General features: G+C 37.8%; 1 protein-coding gene across 3 annotated transcripts in view; it reads left to right on the forward strand.

The window, feature by feature from the left end:
* The window catches only part of LOC150074975 (ATP-binding cassette sub-family C member 1-like), an 889,139-nt gene that overhangs the window by 601,669 nt on the left and 262,545 nt on the right, over positions 1-24,925 (forward strand). For all 3 annotated transcript variants that reach the window (XM_090388347.1, XM_090388349.1, XM_090388348.1), the window contains one exon: positions 2,017-2,266. In XM_090388347.1, coding sequence (XP_090244473.1) covers positions 2,017-2,266 — 250 coding nt within the window. The remainder of the gene's footprint in view (positions 1-2,016; positions 2,267-24,925) is intronic.

The raw sequence follows: 24,925 nt of genomic DNA on the forward strand, positions 1-24,925 counted from the left end.
TCCTGTATTTCAAATTTAAACTCCTTTCATATAGCATTAACTGTTATTTGATTGCGCTCACCATTAATCTGTTATTTTAATCTTAGGTATTGATTTAATTAATGTTTAAATTTATGCTAATATAAACATTTCAGATTAATTGAAAGTTATCAAAGGTTAATAATCTTTCTTAATTAACTACAACGTTGCATATATAGAAGGGGAGGTTGAAAAGTTTTTAACCCAACAGAGATTGAATATTTTCATGAAAGTCAGTATTGCCAACTTGTGTTGTGACTCTCCTTGTGTGTTCACAGAAAATTTCAGGTTTGTAACTATATTTTTATCCTTTACAGAGGACATTGATGTGTGAAAGATGAATGAAGATGACAGCTGTTAAGAGAATCAAGCACCGTGCAGACAGACGAGGCGCCTCCGTAGCCACGTGGGAAGGAGCAGCAGTGCGTAGCACACGCTTCTTGATTAGACCGGGGTTCGAGCCCGTCACCACCAAATACAGAGGATGCGGAAAGGTCAGGGAATGACCACCGCATATCCCGGAGCAGTATGGCCTTAGTTGCTAATGCTCCTAAAAAACCAAACAACCGTGCAGACACTGTGTCCCTTCATTTAAAGGGAATCTTGTCCTTCATATTCCACTGTCAAAAATTGCCTTGCAGAATTCAAGTGTAGACAAGATAGGGTTGAAGATGAACCCCATAGTGAGAGGCCTCTTACCTTATGGATACTTACAAATGTGGATTCAATTTGTGACCTGCTCATGCAAGACTCCAGAATAACATTTAAGCAAATTGAGACAACATTCAACGTCTCCCATCAACAAGCTTACAATATTGTGATTGTTCTATGAATGAAGAAGGTTTCTTCAAGATGGGTCCCTAATGCAATGAATGCAGATCAGAAGCAGAAAAGAGTAGTGTAATGAGATTGTAGAGAAATTTAAAACTAATTAAGCTCAGTTTTGTCGGCAGTATGTCACTGTGGATGAAACTTGGTGCACCACTTCAACCCTACAACAGATCAGTTGAAACAGTAGAAAGTTCCCTCCCTCTTAGTGTAGGCTGACGTCTGCACTAAGTTTTTAGTGCAGACGTCAGCCTGAAAAGTCATAGCATCCATCCTCTGGAATGCAGAAGGAGTGATCATGGTTGATTTCCTGAAACGAGGTGCCACTATCAGTGCAGAGTATTTTAACCTTTTGTGTAATGTAACAGGAAAAAGATTTTTTTTTTTTTAGCAGTATATTTCATTAATTAAAATGAAAGATATCCATGTGAAAATTGTAATTCACATTAATCTTATATTTAACTAACGAGACCAAAAAAGTTATGCTAGCAGGGGCATTTTTGGTTTTTGGTCACCATTTACCTTTTGGAAAATGGCTAAAAATCGTTTAAAATTATGAATTTTATGATCACATCTGGTTATTTCAACTATATGAGGAAAGTTATGAAAGATATTTTTTTTTATATTCATGATTTATGTTTAAAAAAACTTACAAAAAAGGGTTTTGAAAAATAGTTATGCAAATGAGTGTAGTTGGAGTTAGTGGAAGATCTGATTTTTTTTTTAATGGCTGTAGTTTTTAATGAAAATACTAATGAGGATTGAAAGTAAACAATAATTATGAAGGAATTCTAAAATCTGTACAGTCATCACTGTAGCTGCCCCCATAATAAATTTTACCAATGTGTTCACTTGATGGAAATGATTGATATGCCACATTCATGTATTTCTCGATGCAACCTTTTTGCAAGTTCACAATGGTTACACTTGTAACTGAAGATTGGAAGAATAACTCAGCATTCTGTTATTTTATTTTATGATTTAAATTGTTTATGCAGAATTAATATATACTGTGATTTCATTTTATGTTTTTATTATAATTTGGTTCTTTACAGTATAACTCAGCATTCTGTTAATTTATTTTATGATTTAAATTTTTTATGCAGAACAATTAATATATACTGTGATTTTCATTTTATGTGTTTATTATTATAATTTGGTTCTTTACAGTCAGTTGTTAAGGGCAGATGCAGAAAATGAAAATTTACAGCCTTCTGAAAGAAGAGCAATTTTAAGATCCTTATCCCAGCATTTATCAAATGAGAGTATCCATAGTGATATGCATAGTAATGAAAAATCATCTGATGGTAGAAGTAAGTTCAGTAGAGACAGTACTCCTGCAAAAGATGGCAACATTAATCAGAACCCACCAGTAAACAAAAACAAACTAATCCAAGTAGAAGCAGCAGAAACTGGAGAAGTAAGTGTATTGTTTGTAGTTTTTTTTTTTTTTTTTTTTTTTCTTTTTTCCTCTATATGAATTTGCACTTTTTTTTGAAACTCTTATGTCCATCATATGTATCCCTCTTCAAACACCAACAATTTAGTGTTTTTTCTCATCACTCATTTGCACTGTCTGGGTCCTCACATAATGGAGGAATTTCTCAAGTTCTCTTCAGTCAAAGCTGCAATTAGCCAGTGTACCATGGAGCGAGTTCAGTCTTTTCCTATTTGTTATTCCAGATTTTTCAGATCTCGCTACATGCAAATTAGATGTGGACACATACACTAGTACAATAGGATTCAAGTCACTGAGGTGCCTGAAACCCAGTAACAACAACCGCCTCTCATCCTGCTGTTCACTTGCTGCACCTCTGTAGAAAGTGTTCAGGGTGGCTGTGCAGTAAATGATCTCCCATATTCATGTTCCAGCATAGTCTTTTGAAACTGATAAGCATGTTTTGTGAAAATTTGCTCATAGTGCATTGATTTATAAATGACCCTAAAAACGTTGCTCACAACAACTCTATGATTTGTAATCTACCAAAAACACCAGCATGGAGTTGCACATCACCTATTACAGGAAATTTTGAGCATTATACTGAACACAGCTTCCCTCTATGGCCTAACCTCCCTTGCAGTAGTCACTGTTGGTTTGTAAGACCCGAAGAAAAAGATTTTGAATTTATTTCATTGAAGGCTTAAGCACCATCTCCCATTCTCTCTGTTCCTTCTCATATTTTTTATTGTCAAATAATGTGCAGTTATACCGCTATTGTCACTAGAGTTTTTACTTATCATTGTCATTTGATTTGCTCCTCTAGTCTATTAGATCCAGTGCAACCACTCTAGCTACTGTTTATAGAAGTATATTTTGAATATAATTTATGCTTTAACATTTGTATACACTGTAATATTAAGTGTATACAAATGATTGATGTATTGATATAATTGATATTTGTAGTGAGCAATTTATTTTTAAAATATTAATATTTTTTCAGAAAATTTTTCTGTTTTCTATGCTTCAAACATGTAGTAATGGTAATTTATACTGGTGTGCTTGTGAAAATTAGCACGAATTGAGGCTGTTGTGTTAATATATTAAATCTGAATATCTTTGGTATTTTTAAATTGGTTGGAGCATGCTTTTCACTGTGAGTTCAAATACGTTAAAAATTAATCGAGGATTTTAATTCCATTTTCTGATCTTTTTCATTATTTTTCATTTTCTGATCATTTTTCTTTTTTTTTCACTATCTTTTTACTATTTTTTTCTCGGTTAGTTCAGATGCATTCATATTTTATGAAAAGTATTAAAGGAACAGTGTTTTTCCTGGCACTTGGTTTTACTACTGCACCTCTGCTACCAAATGAGTGTGGCTGATTTATGCCTTGCTTATATCTGTCACATCCAGTGTGAACACTTGTATTTTGTAAGCAGTAGAAGCAGAAGCACTAATCCAGTGTCAGCTTTTGCTCTTCTGCTCTATTCACTCCAAATAGCAAAGGCGATTTTTGTAACCAGACTGTTGTACAAGAAAAATGGTTAGCACCTTAAAATCACCACAGCCAATCTACCCATAATCACAGTTTTTTTTTTTTTTAATAAGTATTTCAGACTGCCATAAATTTCCATTAAACGTACAGAATGGGCAACCAAAACAGAGGTTAACATGTTCCATTTTAGCAAAACTTTAAGCTCTACACTGAGCTTTCATTGAAAATTAACCGTTCCAGTGTATCATGCATAATAATTAAAATAATTTAACCATTGCACTGAATTGAACTGAAAAAAGGATTGATAATGAATCCTTTTTTCTCCCTACCAAACACTTGAAGTGCTAGGTACCAGAAGATTTTTTTTTTCATCATCTTGCAGCTTAACAGTCCTATTTTTATAGGAAACTTATGTGTTCTGTGTTTATCTTGCAAAACTACTACACCATTTCCAGTTAAATTGAAGTTTGACTTCAATTGATACATCTTAGTAAAGACAGGGCCAATACTGATAGCAGATTTGGATATTGTGCTGCTGCAGCTTTGTTCATGGTGCTGTATATCCTGTAATATTACACATGCAAAAATAGCAGCAATAGTAGGCACCAGCATTACAGTGATCAAGCATTTTTTGTGCAATTTCTGTTTTAGACTAAAATCATGCCTCAGAGTAGAGAAGCAAACCAAAGTGCTGAAAGTAGCCTTTAGTTGGGGAGTGGGGAGACTTCCAAGGGCAGTCCTATGAATCAGAATTATGTTGTGTGTGTGTTACTTACCCTCTTTTTGCACAGCATGATACTGTTCAAAAAGAGCACTGTGCATTTATGTCCTGCACATTGTATCATGTCCTGCACAGTGCTCAAAAAGAGCACTGTGCAGGACATGATACAATCATAGAGAAGCCTTTGGTATGTTTGCTGCAAAAAGCATGAGGACATTAAGCACAAATTTGGCATTCTGATGGGATTATATCAGGACTAATTGAAAACACCATGAATTGTCAAACTAATAGAGTAAGCTTATCTGCAAAAAGATCTAAACCTCCCAAACACTTCTTAGTTCATTTCACAAATATATGTGGTCTCAATTCTAATCTCAACGATGTCCATTTTCACTTGCAGTCTGCCAAACACCATGTACATTTTCTGACAAAATCTCAGTTATCAGTTGATTCAACTACTGCTCATCTCAGTTGCCCAAATTATTCGCTGTATGATTCCTTTCATCTCATAGGTGGTACTTGTGCATATGTCCATGTCAGAGACTTGGTAATTTGGAATCTCCTCTTTTAAATCTTCTCTGGCTTAAAATCTCTCTACATCATTGTGTCAAATTCATCTGTTGTCTCTACTGTTCTCCCAACTCCACTTGGAGCTCTTTGACTTTCTCTCTTTGAAAATTACCCCAGGGGCTCACGTCTGGTGAGTATGGGTTTTGCACACCCAGGGTCCTGAGCTGGATATCATCATTCTTCTCTTCTTGGTGATTCCCTTTTACTTCTCTCTCTCTCTCTCTTAGGGTAACTGGGGAATTTTTTTTTTTTGGCTGGTGCAGCATAAGCCTCAGGCTTCCCTGCACCATATAGCTAATTATAATAATAATAATAACTTGGCTTTCTCCAGTCCAACTTTCCTAACAGTGAGGTAATTTTCCTTTGTGATTTTAATTTTAGATAGTGTTCACAACTCCAGCTGGCTTCTGTTTTCTAGTCACACCGACCCAGCTGGTCGAGATGCTGAAGCTTTTGCAATTACTATAATGACCTTGCACACATTGTTCATTTACCTATAAGAATACTGGACAGTCCCAACCATACAGCCAACATGCTTGATCTTTTTCTCTCAAACAACCCTTCTAAGTACGTCGAAGTGAGTGGTTCTTTAGTCGGTGATTGTCTCTTTTCCAATGGAGCCTTTATCTCATGGCTATTCCCAACCTCGTATTGTTTGGCATTACAAGAATGCAAAATGGGATGACCTGCGAGATTTCTTTTCTTCTTTTCCTTGTTCGGATTACTGTTTCAAAACTTCTAATGTCAACGTTTGCTCAGATCGTGTCAGTAAAATTATTCTTGTAGGAATCGAATCCTTAATTCCACATTCCACTTTAAAATCTCCTTCTTTATCTAAACCTTGTTTTTCCAATAAATGTGCCAAGGCTGTTCAAGAAAAGAACGTTGCATATCGTAATTGGCTTGTTTCCAATTCGTCAGTTTCATTTTCTGGCTACATCAAAGCTCGTAACAATTGCAAAGCAGTCATTAATCAGTCCAAGCTAGACTTTGAACAGGCTAAGAGTAGAAAACTTGCTTCTTGCCCTAATGGTAGCCGAGCATTCTGATCTCTTGCCAAAGCTATTGGTCGCAACTTTTACCCATCTCTGCTCCCACCTCTGTCCAAACCAGATGGTAATGTTTTTAATTCAGCCAAGCATCCCATTTTTCTTCCAACTCGTGTATTAATGATTTTGGTAAAACATCTTCCACCATTCTCAACACATTCCATTCAATGCCTCCTGTGGTCGTCCGTCAAAAGGATGTCAGAAGGATTTTGACGAATCTCGATGCTAAGAAAACTCCAGGTCCTGATGGTATTTCTCCACTTGTTCTCAAAAACTGTGCTCCTCTACTTACTCCTGTTCTTTGCTGCCTTTTTCACTTTCTAATTTCAAAGGTATTTCCTTCTTCTTGCAAATTTGCTCATATCCAGCCAGTTCCTAAATAGGGTGACAAATCCCTCCCGTCCAATCATTGTCCCATTGCAATTACTTCTACTCTTTCTAAAGTAATGGAGAAATCAATTAACCGCCAACTCTTAAACTACCTAGAAACCTTTTGTCTGATCAACGATTGCCAGTATGGATTCCGTCAGTGTCGATTCACTGTTGATATTCTGGCTTTTGTTACCCATTTATGGACAAATTGAATGGAAAAGTTTGGTGAAACACAAGCAGTTGCTCTTGACATCTCAAAGGCTTTCGATCGTGTTTGGCATATATGTCTTCTAAACAAGCTTCCATCTTATAGTTTGCCAACTGTTTTTAGTAATTGGTTATCCAGTTTTTTCTCTGATCGCTCACTGAGAGTGAGGGTAGATGGCTCTCTCTCTTCTAACTTCTCCACTAATGCTGGTGTCCCCCAAGGTTCAGTTCTTTTCCCCCACTCTTTTCCTCTTGTATATTAATGACCTTCTTGCATTGACCGGAAATCCTATCCATAGTTTTGCCAACGACAGCACATTGCATTCCACTTTCCATTTTGAAAAATTTTGCCCTGCTCAATCAACTTTAACTTCTCGAATATCCGCTACCAATTCCTTAAATGCCGATCTCCATTGGGGCAAAGACAACTTAGTTGATTTCAATCCTTCTAAAACTCAGTCTTGTCTTATATCTCGCAAAAAGGATTCTTCTGCTGCTATGCTTATCTTTGGTGATACTCTGATTTCTAGGCAAAATGATATATCTCTTTTGGGGATTACCCTGACTTCTAATCTCTCTCTCTCTCTTGGCACAAGCACATTACAAATATTGCTTCCTCTGCATCTAAAAAACTTGGTTTTCTCTTTCACTCTCAGCGTTAACTTTCTTCCAAACAGCTGTTCACTCTGTACAAATCGCAACTCTGCTCTACCATGGAGTATTGTTCCCACATCTGAGGTAGTATACCCAAAACTTCTCTCAGGTTTCTAGATTCCATTCAGAAGAGGGCAGTTAGGTTAATTAATGACTCATCTCTAACAGAGTCTCTCCACTCTGTCTCATAGACGTACTGTTTCTGCTGCATGCCTTTTCTACAGATACTTCCATGGCCACTGTTCTTCTGATTTGGCTTCTATAATTCCCGCTCTCTCTCTCTCTCTCTTTCAAAGCAGTCCGAACACGTGCTGCCAACATCCATTTACTGTCCAACTACAAACGCACCGAACCAACTTTTCACCTTCCTCATTTATTCATTCAACTGCCATTTTCTGGAACAACTTCCCTTCACACGTATTTCTTGAAAATTACAGTCTACAGATGTTCAAGTACAATGTCAACAAACATCTTTCGTCTTCTCAACCTCCAACCTAAGCATGATACTAAGTACGATAGGTTCTTATACCTCTCATGTTTGGGGTTTTCATAAAAAAAAAAAAGTTGAAGAATACAATCGATGCCCTCGAAGTATTAAAAGAGAGGGACACATTGAGTGCTCAGCTGCCCACTGAAATGGTTGATCCCCTGCCTCAGCATCAGACAACACAGTGACATCCTCTCACACAAGAAGTTGCTATAGTTGATGACTCAATTGTTTGGGAAATGGGAAACGTGCAAAAAAGGACAGGTGAAATAGGACTAGAATATGCCTGCCTGGGACTAAAGTTAATGACACAGAGTAGGTTTTGTCTTTTAAGGGCATAAAAGATGATATTATTGCATACATTGATACAAGTGATATTAAGAGTAGGAGATCTGAGGATTTAAAAAAAATATAGAGAAATATTGGTCAAAAGTGAACAGTTAGGATTGGAATTGAAAGTGTCTGCATTTATGCCGAGACACAACAAAGGTATACATGATGAGAGCCTTTGCAATCACTTTGGCACTGGAGAGACTGTGCAAGACTCATCGGGTATAATTTTTCATATCATATTCCATTCTAATTAACAGGAGAGACTTTCTACAAAGATAGGATGCACTTAAATAGAAGGGCACAAGAATATTTGCTGATGCTGTCGAGGTGGTGTTAGATGGGTCCAAAAACTGTTAGTCTTGGAAAGGTACGTAGACAAGTAAATTAACAGCACCTGTAAACAGATGTGAAAGTAATTCTTGCACTTCTTGTATTGGAGTATGCAGCAGCCTGGAAAGCAAGGTGTTAAGGATTTGAAGACCTGATGGAGGCTGTCATGGAACAATCAAATGCATGGGCAGTGTTAGCGGTGCTAAGAGTACATGTATACTTGCATGTACACTAATGCCAGGATCATAATAAATAAATTTGAGGAATTACTGGTAAAGTCATCAAATACAGACATTGCAGGATTATCAGTGACATGTCACTCGGATATAAGGGATTCAGAATTTTAATATGGAGGATACATTGTGTGCAGATAGGGAAGGGTGGGGAGGCAGCTATGTTCTTAGTTAAGAAGCACATAATCAAAGGTAATGCATCCAGTGGACATGGGTGGCCAGTGCAATGTTGAGTCAATTTGTTGTTTCATAAGCCCTGGGAAAAATAAAAATTAGAGCAGGAGTGTGTTATAGGCTTAATGATTGTGATTAGTACAATGAAAAACTATAAACATACGGAGTGGATCAGAATGTCTTATGAGAGCTTTAACTTTCCAGATATTGAGTGGACCCTATCCAATGTCACTCACATAGTAGAAAGACTTTCATGGATTTATTGGATGATAAATGGAAGAATTCAGGAATGTAATCATAGAAGCTGCTAGCCTTTTTATAGGCGTTCTTTCAACTAAGAGACATTGTTAAATTGTTAAATGCTTAGACTAAATGGATATCAGATGAATTGATGAGGCTTGTCACAGGGAAGAAATATCAATGGAATGCGTATAAAGTATCAGTTGATGCAGATGTCTACTAATTTGCAATCAAGTCAAAAAAATTATTAGCCATATGGTGCAAGTAAGCCTGAGGCTTATGCTGCAGCAGCCAAAAAAACTTTCCAAGTTACCCTGAGAGAGAGAGAGAGAGAGAGAGAGAGAGAGAGAGAGAGAGAGAGAGAGAGAGAGAGAGAGATAGAAGGGAATCACCAAGAAAGAGAAGAGTGGTGATATACAGCTCAGGATCCTGGGTAGGCAAGCTAAGTCAGAATATGTAAAATCTTTGGCAAAGCATGCAAAGGAAAGCAGAAAAGACATTTTTACTTATGTAAACATGAGTAGAAAGGGGTGAATCACATTGGTCCACTAGATTTGAATGGGTTAACTGTTGATGATCCTGTTCAGGTTCATGAGAAAGTGAATAGGTATTTTGCTTGATGTATGTTTTAGGAATGGAGATGCCAGAAGTTTGGCACCTCCGTAGCCAGGTGGGCAGGAGCAGCAGTCCGTAGCACATGCTTCTTGATTAGACCGGGGGTTCAAGCCCATGACCACTAAATACGGAGGATGCGGAAGGTCAGGGAATGACCACCGCATATCCCCCAGAGCAATATGGCCTTAGTTGCTAATGCTCCTAAAAACCAAACAACAACAACAACAACAATGCCAGAAGTATGTCAGTTCTGTCAGGGTGCTGAATAATTTTGTGTTAACTAAAAGAAAAATCGAGGAGAAATCGTTGAAGCTAAACATAAAGGGACTGTGGTAGATGGGATCTATCTAATTTTTAAGCAATTCAGCAAAGTTGGTAAGCAAATCTTTTGCTATAATTATGAATTCATCCTTAGAGGTTGCTGTGGACTGGAGACATTAGAATCTATTCCCAATTCATAAAGGGGAATCAAAGGGTGACATAAGTAATTATAGACTTGTTTTATATGAGTACTTGATTGACTTGTTATTTATGAGTAATTCCAGAAAAGAAGTCTGTAATTGCAAACTTCTTTTCCAGGGAAAAAAGGGAGTTGCTGGTTAAAGAAGTAATGTATGACCATCTTAACAGAAACACAGTTATACTGCAGAATTTGCTAAAAGGTGATCTTTTCTGAAAATCTGAATGGATATTGTGATGCAGTAACAAAGGAACTGGATCCAAAAAATAATTTTGTCATTATAAACTTAGATTTTAGAAAAGATTTTAAAGCTGTTGCATATAAAAGACTGCTACACAAAATTTGACTGTGTGCCATTGAGGCTACACTGTCAATAGTAATAGTAATAAAGGTATGTGATGCAAGAAAGCAAGCATATGAGCTTATGTAGCATCAGCCAAAAACGCAATTTCACACGTCCATTCCCTCTAAACGTTTGTCCAATTCTTTGAATTTATTTAAGCTAACTTCCACAATGACAGATGGAATTTTGTTTCAGCAATTAACCACCCACTGGCTAAAGGCAAATTTCTGCACATCTATGCTACAACCGTCTTTACTCAGTTTGAATTTATGCCCCCTCAGATTCGTAATTTGAGCATACTGAAGAATCCCATCAGAATTCAGGGTGCTCAACCCATTCAAGGCCTTATACACCTCAGTCAGATCACCTTTCTTGTTAAGAAAGGTGATCTGACTTTAAGTTAAGCCTTTCTTGGTAAGAGGACCCCTTCGGCCCCTCACCAATCTTGTTGCCCTTCTCTGTACTTACTCTAGCAACTCTACATACTTCTTAAAATGAGGCCTCCAGACCTGTGTGCAGTACTCAAGGTGTGGCCTGACCATTGCTTATACAAAGGGTTAATAACCTCCTTTTCTCTACTAGCAAAATTCCTATATCATTGACAAGACTCCATAACCTGCTCTGGCAGCCTGTCTGCACTGTCCAGAAAACTTCATATCTCACTGCACAATTATCCCCAGGTCTCTTTCATTCTCCCCTACCGCCCAATTGGTACTTTTCTCTGGGGTTACTGCTACCCATATACAGTACTTTGCATTTGTCAATTTTAAATTTCAGTTGCCACTTCTTAGCCGATCCTGTGCAGCAGCATACTGTCATTATTAGCAACCCTGCCAACTTTTGTATCATCTGCAAACTTTGACATTAAGCTAGATGTACCTTCATCATTATCATTGATGAAAGTATATCAAGCTTAATGTTGTTTTGTATATTTATCATTGATAAATATACAAAACAACAATGGGCCCACACCGAACCCTGGGGGACACCACTAATAACATTAGTGGTGTCCCCCCAAAGTCCATTGATTACAACTCAACCGTCCTTTTATCCATTGTAGAAACTTGCCCTTAGTACCATATTGCTCCAGTTTGTACAGTAGTCTTCCATATGCAACAGTATCAAAAGTATTCCTGAAATCCAAATATATGATATCAAAATTATTTTTTGCATTCAGTTCCTTTGTGTCCACATCATAGTATCCAATCAAATTGTTAATTTACTTGTTAAGTAAATCTGCAGATCTCCTACTCATAATGTCATTAGGGCATATCTTTTAAGGGCACAGAATGTGCCCTTAAAAGTTGATATCTGTTCTACAACATCATCAACTTTTGCCCTTTGCAGACTAAACATTCCCAGTTCATATTCCACTTATCCTTTTTACACAATATATTACCCATCTCCCTGACATTAGTGTCACCGACAATAACTAACTCCTGTGGGATCACACATTCTGTCTTGGAGATTGCCGCTGTGTTACCTAATAAACAAGAGTGAGATCTAGTATTAAGTTGGGCAGCTGAGAGCTTGATGGGTCCCCCATTTTAATACCTTCAAGGGCATCTACCCCAACTCCTCAAACTCTCATAAGCCCCCATCAGAACGCTGCATTGGTGCCTAATTTCTTGACACTCTTTGCACCTAGCACACACACACAAAGACATCTTTATCTAGATCATGTCCTGTTCCAGAGAGTTCTGCAAACATTTTACAAGTTGCAAACTTTTTTAGGCTGTTATGTGTTGGAGAATCGCTCCCTTCGGTTCTCCCCCAAGTCACATCACTCCTTCTACTTTGTGCCTGTTTGCTTTGCTGTTATAGTCTGGGTCATGATATTGAAATTAACAATGAAAATTAATAAGATTAATAAAAAATAATTAATTAATTATCAATACTACACCATCTAATAGATTCTTAAATGCAGTGATATGTATTATGCTATCTAGTTTTACGTTAGGGCTACCTATTTACTACAATTAAAAATTTGAATTCCCCCTCTCACTCACTCTATACAAAAACAATGCTGCAAGATTTGAACAAAACAACGGTTTCACATCTAACCAATAGTAACCTACAAAAACTCTATCTAAATTAAAAAAAATAAATAACGAGCATAACTCTTATGGATAAAAGGATGGTTGAGTGGAAGATCACACAGAGTATCTCTCTCTGTGGGCACTGCTCTACAGGTAATAATGTTATTAGTGGTGTTTCCCAGGATACATTTTTATGCCCATTGTTGTTTTCTGTATCCATTAATGATATTTATAAAAGCATATTAAGCTTGATGTCTAAGTTTGTAGATAATATGAAAGGTGACAGGATGGATAATGAAGTAATCAGGATATTCTACAAAAGATTTAGGCCTAAATGGATTTCAGATGAACTAATCAGACATGTGACAGAGAAGAAAAATGCATGGGATACATATAAATTAACATGTGACACAGAAGCCTATGATAGATATAAGCTGGTCTGTAACCAAGTTACAAAGGAGGTTAGGCAGGCGAAGGTAGATTATGAGAAATCTTTGGCAAAGGATGCAAAGAAAAACAGCAAAGAGTTCTTTACTTATGTAAACTTTAGAAGGAAGGGGATGAATCAGATTGGTCCACTTGATATCGATGGTTCAACTGTTGATGATCCTGCTCAGGTAGCAAACAAACTAAATAAATATATTGCATCGACATTCACACATGAGGAGCTATTCAGGGAGGGGAATGCCAGAGGTGTAATCAGCTCTGGCAGTAAGCTAGATAATCTTGTAATAACTGAGAGTAAAGTGGAGGAAAAATTGTTGAAGATAAACACAAGAAAGACACCTGGGGTGGATGGAATCTATCCAGTTATATTAAAGCAGGCGGCAAAGGAAGTAAGCAAACCCTTAGCCATAATCATGAGAGCTTACCTGGACTCAGGGACTGGAGATGTGCAAATGTGACCCCAATCCACAAAAAAAGGAGGATCAAAGGGAGACATGGGTAATTGCAGACCTGTTAGTTTAACTTCTGTTCAAGGGAAATTAAAGGGAGGCACTGGTTAAAGAAGCATTGCAGGATCATCTAGACAAGACTTCACTTATAGCTTGGACACAGCATGGGTTTGTTAAGGGGAAGTCTTGTCTGACTAATTTGATTGGATACTATAATGTAGTCACAAAGGAACTGGATGCAAAGAATAACTTTGATATCATATATTTGGATCTTTGAAAAGCCTTTGATACTGTTGCACATGGAAGACTGCTGCACAAATTGGAGCAGTGTGGCATTGGAGGCAAATTGCTGCTATGGATAAAGGGATGGTTGAGTGGGAGAAGACAGTGTGGGGTAATCAATGGACACTGCTCTTCGTGACTAACATTACTAGTGGTGTCCCTCAGGATTCAGTGTTGGGTCCATTGTTGTTTTCTATATTTATAAATGATATTGATGATGGTATATTGTTGTTGTGGCCTGACCATTGATGGTATAAGGCAGTAGTCAGGCCACACAAATTAGGCACCAATGCAGCATTCTGATGGGGGCTTATGAGAGTTTGAGGAGTTGGGTAGATGCCCTTGAAGGTATTAAAATGGGGGACCCATCAAGCTCTCAGCTGCCCAACTTAATACCAGATCTCACTCTTGTTTATTAGGTAACACAGGGCAATCTCCAAGGCAGAATACTGTATACAGGTCTGGAGGCCTCATTTTAAGAAGGATGTAGAGCTGTTGGAACGAGTACAGAGAAGTACAAGATTAGTGAATGGAACAAAGGATTGCTCTTACGAAGAAAGCCTTAAGTTTTGCAAATTACAGTGTCTGGAGACTAGGCACCTGCAAGGTGATCTGATTGAGGTGTATAAAGCTTTGATGGTTTGAGCATGCTCAATGCAGATGGGATTCTTCCTCTTGCTCAGAATAATTGCCTGAGAGGGCATAAATTCAAATTGAGGAAAGACGGTTGTAGTATATATGTGCAGAAGTTTGTCTTTAGCCACCGGGTGGTTGATTGCTGGAACAAACTTCCATCAGTCATTGTAGAAGTTGATAGCTTAAATAGATTCAAGGCAGAACTTGACAAACATTTGGAGTGAGTGGATGGGTGAAATAAGGGGTTTTTTTTTTTTTTTTTGGCTAATGCTATATAAGCTTGTTTTCTTGCATCATGTGCCTTTGCTAATGCCAATACTAAGTCTACAAAGCAGATGGGCTGAAAAATGGCACTTGAAACTTAATGCTGACAAGTACAAGGAATTGCAAATTGGTAGGTAATCTGAAATTAAAATACCAACTGCTTGTTACCGCACTCAGGAGAGTGGAGACTAAAAAACACTTAGGGGTAATTGTGCAGCCAGAGAAGTTTGTCAGCAATGCAGACAAGTTGCCAGGACAGCTCAAGGAGTTTTGTCAATGATATACCACAATTTTGCCAAAAGAGACTTTACTTTTAATTTATCTACTTAAGTATTGTATTGTATTGTATTGTATTCAACCAATAGAACAAACTTATCTGTGAAAAGATATAAACCTCCCAAGCATCCCCTCATTCATTTCAGAAATATACATGGTTTAGTTCCAAACTCAGTGACATCCATTTCCACTTACAGTCTGCCAAGCCCCACTTTTTCTGATGAAATGTCAGTTATCATTAGACTCATCCACTGCTTATCATGGTTGTCCTAATTATTCACTGTGTGATTGTTTTTGCTTCAAAAGTGGTACTTGTGCCTATATGCCCACTCTGATGTTCTCTGGCTTAAAAGCTCTCAACCATTTTCTATCAAATGCATCTCAATCGTTCTTCCACCTTCACTGATCACTTGGAACTCTTTGCCTTCCTTTCTCTTAAACTTGACTTTCTCCAGTCCAGCTATCCTATTAGTGAGGTAATTTTCCTTGGTGATTTAAACACTCACAACTCATGCTAGCTTCAGTTTTCCAGTTAGATGGATCGAGCTATGTAAGATGCTGAGGATTTTTACAATTACTAATGACCTTGCACAGATTGTTCATTTACTGAATACCAGACAATCCTAATCAAACATATCCAACACTCTCGATCTTTTCTCTCACAAACATCTCTTAACAGTCAAGGTAAGCGATTCTCTAGGCAACTAAGACAACACTTGGTGATGAGCTCTTCTCCAATGGAGCCTTTTTTCATTCTCAGACATAGTTATTTGGAATTACAAGAATGATGTGTGAGATCTCTATTCTTCTTGTTATTAGTTTGATTATGACAAGATGCAGGATATTTCAGAGACTGCCGGGAGTCATTGCGGTACAAGAAAACACATGGGTTGTGTTAGGGTAGCTACGAATAGAAATAGGTGCATGTATACTTGCGTGTACACCAATGCTAGCAGTTTAGTAAATAAATTTGATGAATTTGAGGTATTGCTCAAAACATCAAAGGCAGATATTGTTGGGATATCAGAGACGTGGTGTCACACAGATATAAGGAATGCAGAACTGGAATTTGGGGAGTACAACTTCTACAGAAAGGATAGACTGGATAGGAAGGGAGGAGGGGTTATGCTATTAGTTAAGAAATACATAAAATCCAAGGAAGTGGAGCCAGTCAACATCGCTGGACAGTGCAGTGTCGAGTCAGTTTGGTGTGACATAAGCATTGGGAGATCGAAATTGAGAGTAGGAGTGTGCTATAGGCCTAATGACTCGGAGGAGTATAATAAGATACTGTACAGGGAAATAGAGTGGGCCAGTAAATCAGAGAGTCTTATAATGGGAGATTTTAATTTCCCAGATATTGACTGGAATTTGGGGGCTGGTCACTCACACACTAGCAAGGCTTTTGTGGATTTATTGGATGATTGTTTTCTACATCAGCATGTTCAGTAGGCAACTAGAGGGAAGAATACTCTTGATTTGATTATCAGTAGTGATCCTTCATGCCTTAAGAATCTGAAGACAAATGAACACCACTATGTGGCAGTGATCACAGTGTGCTGAAGTGGGATTTACTCAAAGCGGTAACTACCATTAGAGGGAAGGGTTATTGCATTCGTAAAGGCAACTACGATGGACTGAGACCATATTTAAATTCTATAGAGTGGGACCAACTGATGATGTTACCACAGCAAATTCAAAATGGGAAGCATTCAAAGAACGTATCTTGGAAGCTACTAGGATTTACATACCAACTAAGAATATTGTTCAAGGTTTAGGCCTAAACAGATGTCAGATGAACTAATCAGACATATGGCAGAGAAGAAAAATGCATGGGATACATACAAATTAACATGTGACACAGAAGCCTATGATAGATACAAGTTGATCTGTAACCAAGTTACAAAGGAGGTTAGGCAGGCGAAGGCAGATTACGAGAAATCTCTGGCAAGGGATGCAAAGAAAAACAGCAATGAGTTCTTTACTTATGTAAACTCTAGAAGGAAGGGGATGAATCAGATTGGTCCACTTGATATCGATGGGTCAACTGTTGATGATCCTGCTCAGGTAGCTAACAAACTAAATTAATATTTTGCATCGACATTCAAACATGAGGAGTTATTTAGCGAGGGGAAATCCAGAGGTGTATTCAACTCTAGCAGTAAGCTAGAGAATCTTGTAAGAACTGAGAGTAAAGTGGAGGAGAAATTGTTGAAGATAAACACAAGAAAGGCACCCGGGGTGGATGGGATCTATCCAGTTATATTAAAGGAGGCAGCAAAGGAAGTAAGCAAACCCTTAGCCGTAATTATGAGAGCTTCCTTGGACTCAGGGGAGGTACCCACAGACTGGAGATGTGCAAATGTCACCCCAATTCACAAAGGCTGACACAAGTAATTATAGACCTGTGAGTTTAACTTCTATTCCAGGAAAATTAATGGAGGCACTAGTTAAAGAAGCACTGCAGGATCATTTAGACAAGACTTCAGCTATAGCTCGGACACAGCATGGTTTTGTTAAGGGGAAGTCTTGCCTGACCAATTTGATTGGATACTATGATGCAGTCACAAAGGAACTGGATGCAGGGAATAACTTTGATATTATATACTTGGATCGTAGAAAGGCTTTTGATACTGTTGCGCATGGAAGACTGCTGCACAAATTGGAGCAGTGTGGCATTGGAGGCAAATTGCTGCTGTGGATAAAGGGATGGCTGAGGGAGAGGAGACAGAGAGTGGTAATCAATGGACACTACTCGTCGTGGACTTATGTTATTAGTGGAGTCCCTCAGGGCTTAGTGTTGGGACCATTATTGTTTTTTGTATTCATAAATGATATTGATGAGGGTATATCAAGCTTAATGTCCAAGTTTCCAGACAATACAAAAGTAGGCAGGGTTGTCACACTACTGACACTATGCTGCTGCAACAGGATCTGGAAAGGTTGAGCAGATGGGCTGAGAGGTGGCAAATGAAGTTTAACATTAACAAATGTAAAGTACTACACATGGGAAACAGCAACCCCAGAGCAACATATCAACTCTGTGGTACTACACTGACAGTGATAGAGAATGAAAGGGACCTGGGGGTGGTTGTGCAGGCAAATATGAAGTTTTCTGAGCAGTGCCGATGGCCTTCAAGAATAGCTCATGGTGTATTGTCAATGATATATAGGAATTTTTCTAGTAGGGATAAGGAGGTGATTATTCCCTTGTATAAGGCAATGGTCAGGCCACACCTAGAGTACTGTATACAGGTCTGGAGGCCTCATTTCAAGAAGGATGTAGAGCTGCTGGAACGAGTACAGAGAAGGGCAACAAGATTAGTGATTGGAACAAAGGGGTGTTCTTATGAAGAAAGGCTTAAGTTTTGCAAATTACAGTGTCTGGAGACTAGGCACCAGTGAGGTGATCTGATAGAGATGTATAAAGCCTTGAATGGTTTGAGCATGCTTAATGCTGATGGGATTCTTCCTCTCGCTCAGAATAATCACCTGAGAGGGCATAAATTCAAATTGAGGAAAGACAGATGTAGGATAGACGTGTGGAAATTTGCCTTTAGCCAGCGGATGGTTGGTTGGTGGAACAGACTTCCATCCCTTGTCGTGGAAGTTGATAGCCTAAATAAGTTTAAGGCTCAGCTGGACAGATATTTTGAACGAACAGAGGGGTGAAGTGGAAGTGGTTTTTTTTTTTTGGTTTTTTTTTGGCTGATGCTGCATAAGCTTGCTTTCTTGCATCAAATGCCTCTGCTAATGCTAATTCTAATGTTAATGTTTTCTCAGATCATGTCAGGAAAATTTTTCTTGTAGGGATGAAATCCTATTTTTCACAATTTAGCTTAAAATCTTTTCCATTATCTAAACTTTGGTTTTTAAATAAATGTGATAAAGCTGGTTAAGACAAGAACACAGTTGGCTCAAATCCAAAGACAGAAAAATCTTAGGTAAAGTAACGTGAATAGTATACTATACTAATAAACAATCCAATGTCTTCATTTGAATGAAAATTTGTATTTTGCCTGTGAAATTTAATTTCTAGTGCATTGTGGACTTTAAACAATCCATCCTACTACTACTACTACTCCTCTTCCTAGTGGAGGACTAGTAGGATGGGCTGTACATTTTGAAGTATCTGTTGAATTCATCTGCTATTTCTATCTGGCTTTATAAGGGCACCCCAACCAATTAAGGTACCTGTTTCATTTCCTTTTTTTGTATTCACATATGAAAAAAGAGAGAGAGAGAGAGAGAGCGCGCTATTAGTGAGGTAATTTTCCTTGGTGATTTGAACACTCACGACTCGTGCTAGCTTCAGTTTTCCAGTTAGATGGATAGGACTAGGTAAGATGCATGGTTTTTCTTTTTTTTTTTTTAAATTCATTTCCCATTGTTACTTGGCTTTCTGTGGACATTGTAGTTAATTAAGGCACTTGTTTCATTTCTGTTTTTTGTATTCACATTATGTAAAGAATTCCCTTTCTCCTTTCTCAGCTCTCTTTGCTAGTGCTTCCTTCTAATCAGTTTTCTCCTGTCTTACCTCATCAATAGTTTTGTTACTTATTCTCTTATAATACTTATACAAATTGGTATCAGTATTGTAACTATCCTTTGGATGTTTCCTTTCCTTAGGTAAAACTTAACCTGTCATCTTAAATAAATTGACTACTGGCATGAATACATTTGTGGCTTTAATACCCCCCTAATGTTTCCCATAATTTGTATGTTACACCATACTTAGGCTTTCCATTTAAATGAACCTCTTTCTCTGAGGTTCATTTAAATATATTAGATATATAGGCTGTATAATAGAATGTCTCTTCTAATTATACAGTCCTCCCTTGAATTTAAAGCCCCTGCCTTTCATTTTATCACATCAGCTTTCTCTAGACACCCTTTTTTTTTTTTTTTTTCTCTCTCTCTCTCTCTTGTATTGTGTTGCACCTTCACGATGGTGGGACTGTTAGTAATACTGGATATAACCTCCATGCACAAGTACATGGTGGGTGACCACCCAGGTGTGAACCAACGTAAGCAGGGGTCGAGTTGTGGTGCCCACACCACATGGAGGAATACAACCCCTCTATATTACCAGGCAATACAAGGTGATGGATGACTCTCATCAACCGGTGCAATACCACCACTTTGGAGGCTTGAAGTGGAACCGATGTTTAGTCTCTAGAGCTAAGTTCCGGTCAACCCTTCCTATCTCTTCCATCATGCATGGAAGAGATAGAGAAGAGATATGATTGATGACTTTTGAGTTTATGTTGAACATCGTGGCGAGATCCAATATTCCTTACATTTCGAGGGTACAGCTCTAAAACTGTGTTCGCTGGCCGGCCACTAGTTAGTACACCGGACTGAACCTATTGGTAACTCTCTAGGAGGCTTCCGGATCAGCTAGTGTATAATTTTGCTACCTCTACTCTGCCAGATAGTGACTGAAGGGAGTCCAAGTAGTGTGTATGTGGGGAGCATTGTCGAGGCCACGTTATCAAGGATCTGGGTATATTCTTACCTGTGTACCGCCATATCCAAAAATTTCATTACTTCATACAGCATGTCCCACCCACTTTTTCTTACTATTGAATACACCATGAATTGTCAAACTAATAGAGCAAGCTTATCTGCAAAAAGATCTAAGCACTCCCAAGCACTTCCTAATTCATTTCACAAATATACGTGGTCTCAATTCTAACCTCAACGATGTCCGTTTCCACTTGCAGTCTGCCAGAGCCCATGTACTTTTTCTGACAGAATCTGTTATCGGTTGATTCAACTACTGCTCATCTCAGATGCCCAAATTATTCGCTGTATGATTCCTTTCGCCTCAATGCCCCCTGTGGTCTTACCTCAAAAGGATGTCAGAAGGATTTTGATGAATCTTGATGCTAAGAAAGTTCCAGTTCCCGATGGTATTTCTCCACTTGTTCTCAAAACCTGTGCTCCTGAACTTACTCCTATTCTTTGCCACCTTTTTTCACTTTCTTATTCCAAAGGTGTTTTTCCTTCTGCTTGGAAATTTGCTCATATCCAGCCAATTCCTAAAAAAAGGGTGACAAATCCCTCCCATCCAATTATCGTCCCATTGCAATTACTTCTACTCTTTCTAAAGTAATGGAGAAATCAATTAACCGCCAACTCTTAAACTACCTAGAAACCTTCCGTCTGATCAACGATCACCAGTATGGATTCCGTCAGTGCCAATCCACTGGTGATATTCTGGCTTATGTTACCCATTTATGGACTAATTCAATGCAAAGGTTTGGTGAAACACAAGTAGTTGCTCTTGACATCTCAAAGGCTTTTGATCGTGTTTGGCATAAAGGTCTTCTAAACAAACTTACATCTTATGGTTTGCCAACTGTTTTTAGTAATTAGTTATCCAGTTTTCTTTCTGATCGCCCACTGAGGGTGATGGTAGCTGGCTCTCTGTCTTCTAACTTTTCCACTAATGCCGGTGAAGGTTCAGTTCTTTTCCGCACTCTATTCCTCCTGTATATTAATGACCTTCTTCCATTGACTGGAAATCCTATCCATAGTTTTGCCGATGATGGCACATTGCATTCCACTTTCCATTTTGAGAAACCCTGTCCTGCTCAATCAGCTTCAACTTCTCGAAAATCTGCTACCAATTCCTTAAATGCCAATCTTTGGGTAATTCTCCATTGAGGCAAAGACAAGTTAGTTGATTTCAACCCTTCTAAAACTCAGTGTTGTCTTATATCTCGCAAAAAGGATTCTTCTGCTCCTATGCTTATCTTTAGTGACACTCTGATTTCTAAGCAAAATTATATATCTCTTTTGGGATTACCCTGACTTCTAATCACATTACAAATATTGCTTCCTGTGCATCTAAAAAACTTGGTTTTCTCATTTGCTCTTTTTACTTTTCTTCCAAACAGCTGCTCACTCTGTATAAATCGAAAATCTGCCCTGCCATGGAATATTGTTCCCACATCTGGGGTGGTGCCCCCAAAACCTCTCTCAGGCTTCTTGATTCCATTCAGAAGAGGGCAGTTAGGTTAATTAATGATTCATCTCTAACAGAGTCTCTCCACTGACTGTCTCATAGACGTACTGTTTCTGCTGCATGCCTCTTCTACAGATACTTCCATGGGCACTGTTCTTCTGAATTGGCTTCTATAATTCCCGCTCTCTCTTTCAAAACATTCCGAACACGTGCCGCCACTAGCCAACATCCATTTACTGTCCAACTCCAAACTCACAGAACCAACTTTTCATCTTCCTTGTTTATTCATTCAACTGCAGTTTTCTGGAACAACCTTCCTTCATAAGTATTTCTTGAAAATTACAGTCTACAGAAGTTCAAGTCCAATGTCAACAAATATCATCTTTCGTCTTCTCAACCTCCAACCCAAGCATGGTACTAAGTACTATAGGTTCTAATACCTCTCATGTTTGGGGTTTACATAAAAAAAAAAAAAAAAAAAAAAAATTCTGCTGTTGGTTCCTCCCACTGCCTGGTTTTTGATAATAGCTAGGCTGCTTAGCGAAAACCTGGTCTACGAGATTAGAGTCCTTTCTGATCCCTTAGGTATTCTTTGATAAGTAGTGTTTACTTGGTTCAAAAAAATTTTGCTGTAGTCTAAATCCAGTCCACATATTCTAGTTTATAAGTGGTATGAATTGAAACAGTCATATGATGTAGTCATAATTATCAGCCTATTAAATGTGCTTATATATATATATATATATATATATATATTTTTTTTTTTTTATTATTTTTTTTTTCTTAAGTTTTGTTTCTTAGCATACAGTAAAGTGGTTTAATCCAGGTCTTCAATTTACTTTATTGCTTAAGGGCATAGTTCCCTTAATCACAGAAATAGGTTAACTCCTGAACTGAACATTGCCATTCTGGAGCATTAGAACATTTGAGGTAAATACCTTATTTTTGTCCTCCCTGTTTTGGCAGGTATTTTTTGGCTAAGATTCATTCTTTCTAGGCACCTCCATAACCGGGTGGGCAGGAGCAGCAGTGCATAGCACACGCTTCTTGATTAGACCGGGGTTCGAGCCCGTGACCACCAAATACGGAGGATGCGGAAAAGTTAGGGAATGACCACCATCGCATATCCCGGAGCAATATGGCCTTAGTTGCTAATGCTCCTAAAAACCAAATAACAAACAAACAACAAACATTCTTTCTAATTCAAGCATGGAAAGGAACACTACCTCATTTCAACCAAAGAAATTTAAAATGCTTCAATGAATTTTGTTACTGTACTTAAAAAAAAGAGGATTAATCCGAATTGCAGTCTTGCTCTGATGAATTTTTAATCTGATTCACAGTTTCTTGTCTCATGATTTATCCACTGGGTCTACTTCTTTACTGGGATCTGACTCAATTTTATATGCAGTCTTGTAGATGAATATGGCCTCCTACCCAAACATGACCTCTACCTTTCTGGACTTTCCTTCTTTATGCAGGTGTCTCTGTAGCCAGGTGGGTAGGAGCAGCAGTGCGTAGCACATGCTTCTTGATTAGACCGGGGTTCGAGCCCGTAACCACCAAATATGGAGGATGCGGAAAGGTCAGGGAATGACTTCCGCATATTCCGGAGCAGTATGGCCTTAGTTGCTAATGCTCCTAAAAACAAAATAACATTACAAACCTTCTTTATGTGTGACTCTTTCCTTGATGAGATTATTACCTAGTTATGAGTTCCTTTAGATTCCTACCTTCTGTTTAATAGTACGTGATATAATTTTTTTTTTTACCTCAGGTTTCTTTACTCAGACAGGGTAAATAAACCCAGTTATCTTTCTTGATTGCTACTTCTGTAAAATGGACAGGGAATCAACACTGTCCTATAAACCCCCATAAATTTTACTCAAATTGCTGGCATGGTTGGTATGCTCCTCCACATTGCAAAAAGTCAGATTTGTGCTAGTGCTCTGGAACTGCTGCAACATAGATTTGTATACATGCATAACCATGTGCTATTTTCTCTCTCTCTCTCTCTCATAAAATAACCAAGGAAACCTAGCACAGTAAGAAACTGACATTATCACTCTAGTCTTTTTGAAATAATTCTTTCATTCTTTTTTTCCCCCTCAACTATTGACAGTGTCTTTGTTGACACTGTCAACGGAGACACTGTCATTTATAGAGAACACTATTGACAATGTTCTCTATAAATCTACAAATCTTAGTAATATCAGATGATTATGCCTTTAATGTAGGATATAGCAGTGACGCAACTAGCAGAAACCAAGTTTTATGTATGTACTGTCTGTCTTTCTAGAATTCTGGCAGACTGTTTTTCTTTTTTGTCACACTAAATAAAAACTAAAAATCACTCGAACTGATTAGAAAGCATTGCACAAAAATTGGCTAATTACTTGAGGTTACAACATACAAATATACATTTTGATATAACATTAAGATTTTGAAACGGGTAGGAAATTTTACATAGGAAAGAGAAATCTTATTAATTTACGTTAGTTTGTTTTGTTTTCTTTACCTGTGACAGTCCAGAAATGAATGATAAAAATATCAGATGAAAGCCTACATTTTAACAATAACATTGCCTTTTGATTTCCAGTATAAAAAACAATATTCTTGGCAAATGTATCTAACCTCTAAAGTTTTAATTTCTCAGTAAAAAATGTAGAATCTTCAACATCATTAGTGTGCTACCCAAGAATGATCATATTCATGGTCATTCTTGGGTAGAGAATGATCATGGAGTTTGGATTTCATTTCGTCAATAATTATTGACGAAATGAAATCCGCTAATAAAATGCAATTTTGTTTTTCATCATACCTCTGGAACGAAAGTTAGTTATTCTGGACAAAATTAATGTCCTGATTCTGAAAATATCAATTTTTTTACTTCTGTCCCGTCTACATCAAAAGATATACACAATTTTTAAATTCCTTGTTTTTATACAATATCAGCATACATGGTTGTAATTATTACACACAATATAT

This window comes from Mastigoproctus giganteus, chromosome 14 (genome assembly GCF_048544385.1).
Source record: "Mastigoproctus giganteus isolate SK-2022 chromosome 14, ASM4854438v1, whole genome shotgun sequence".
Taxonomy (NCBI): Eukaryota; Metazoa; Arthropoda; class Arachnida; order Uropygi; family Thelyphonidae; genus Mastigoproctus; species Mastigoproctus giganteus.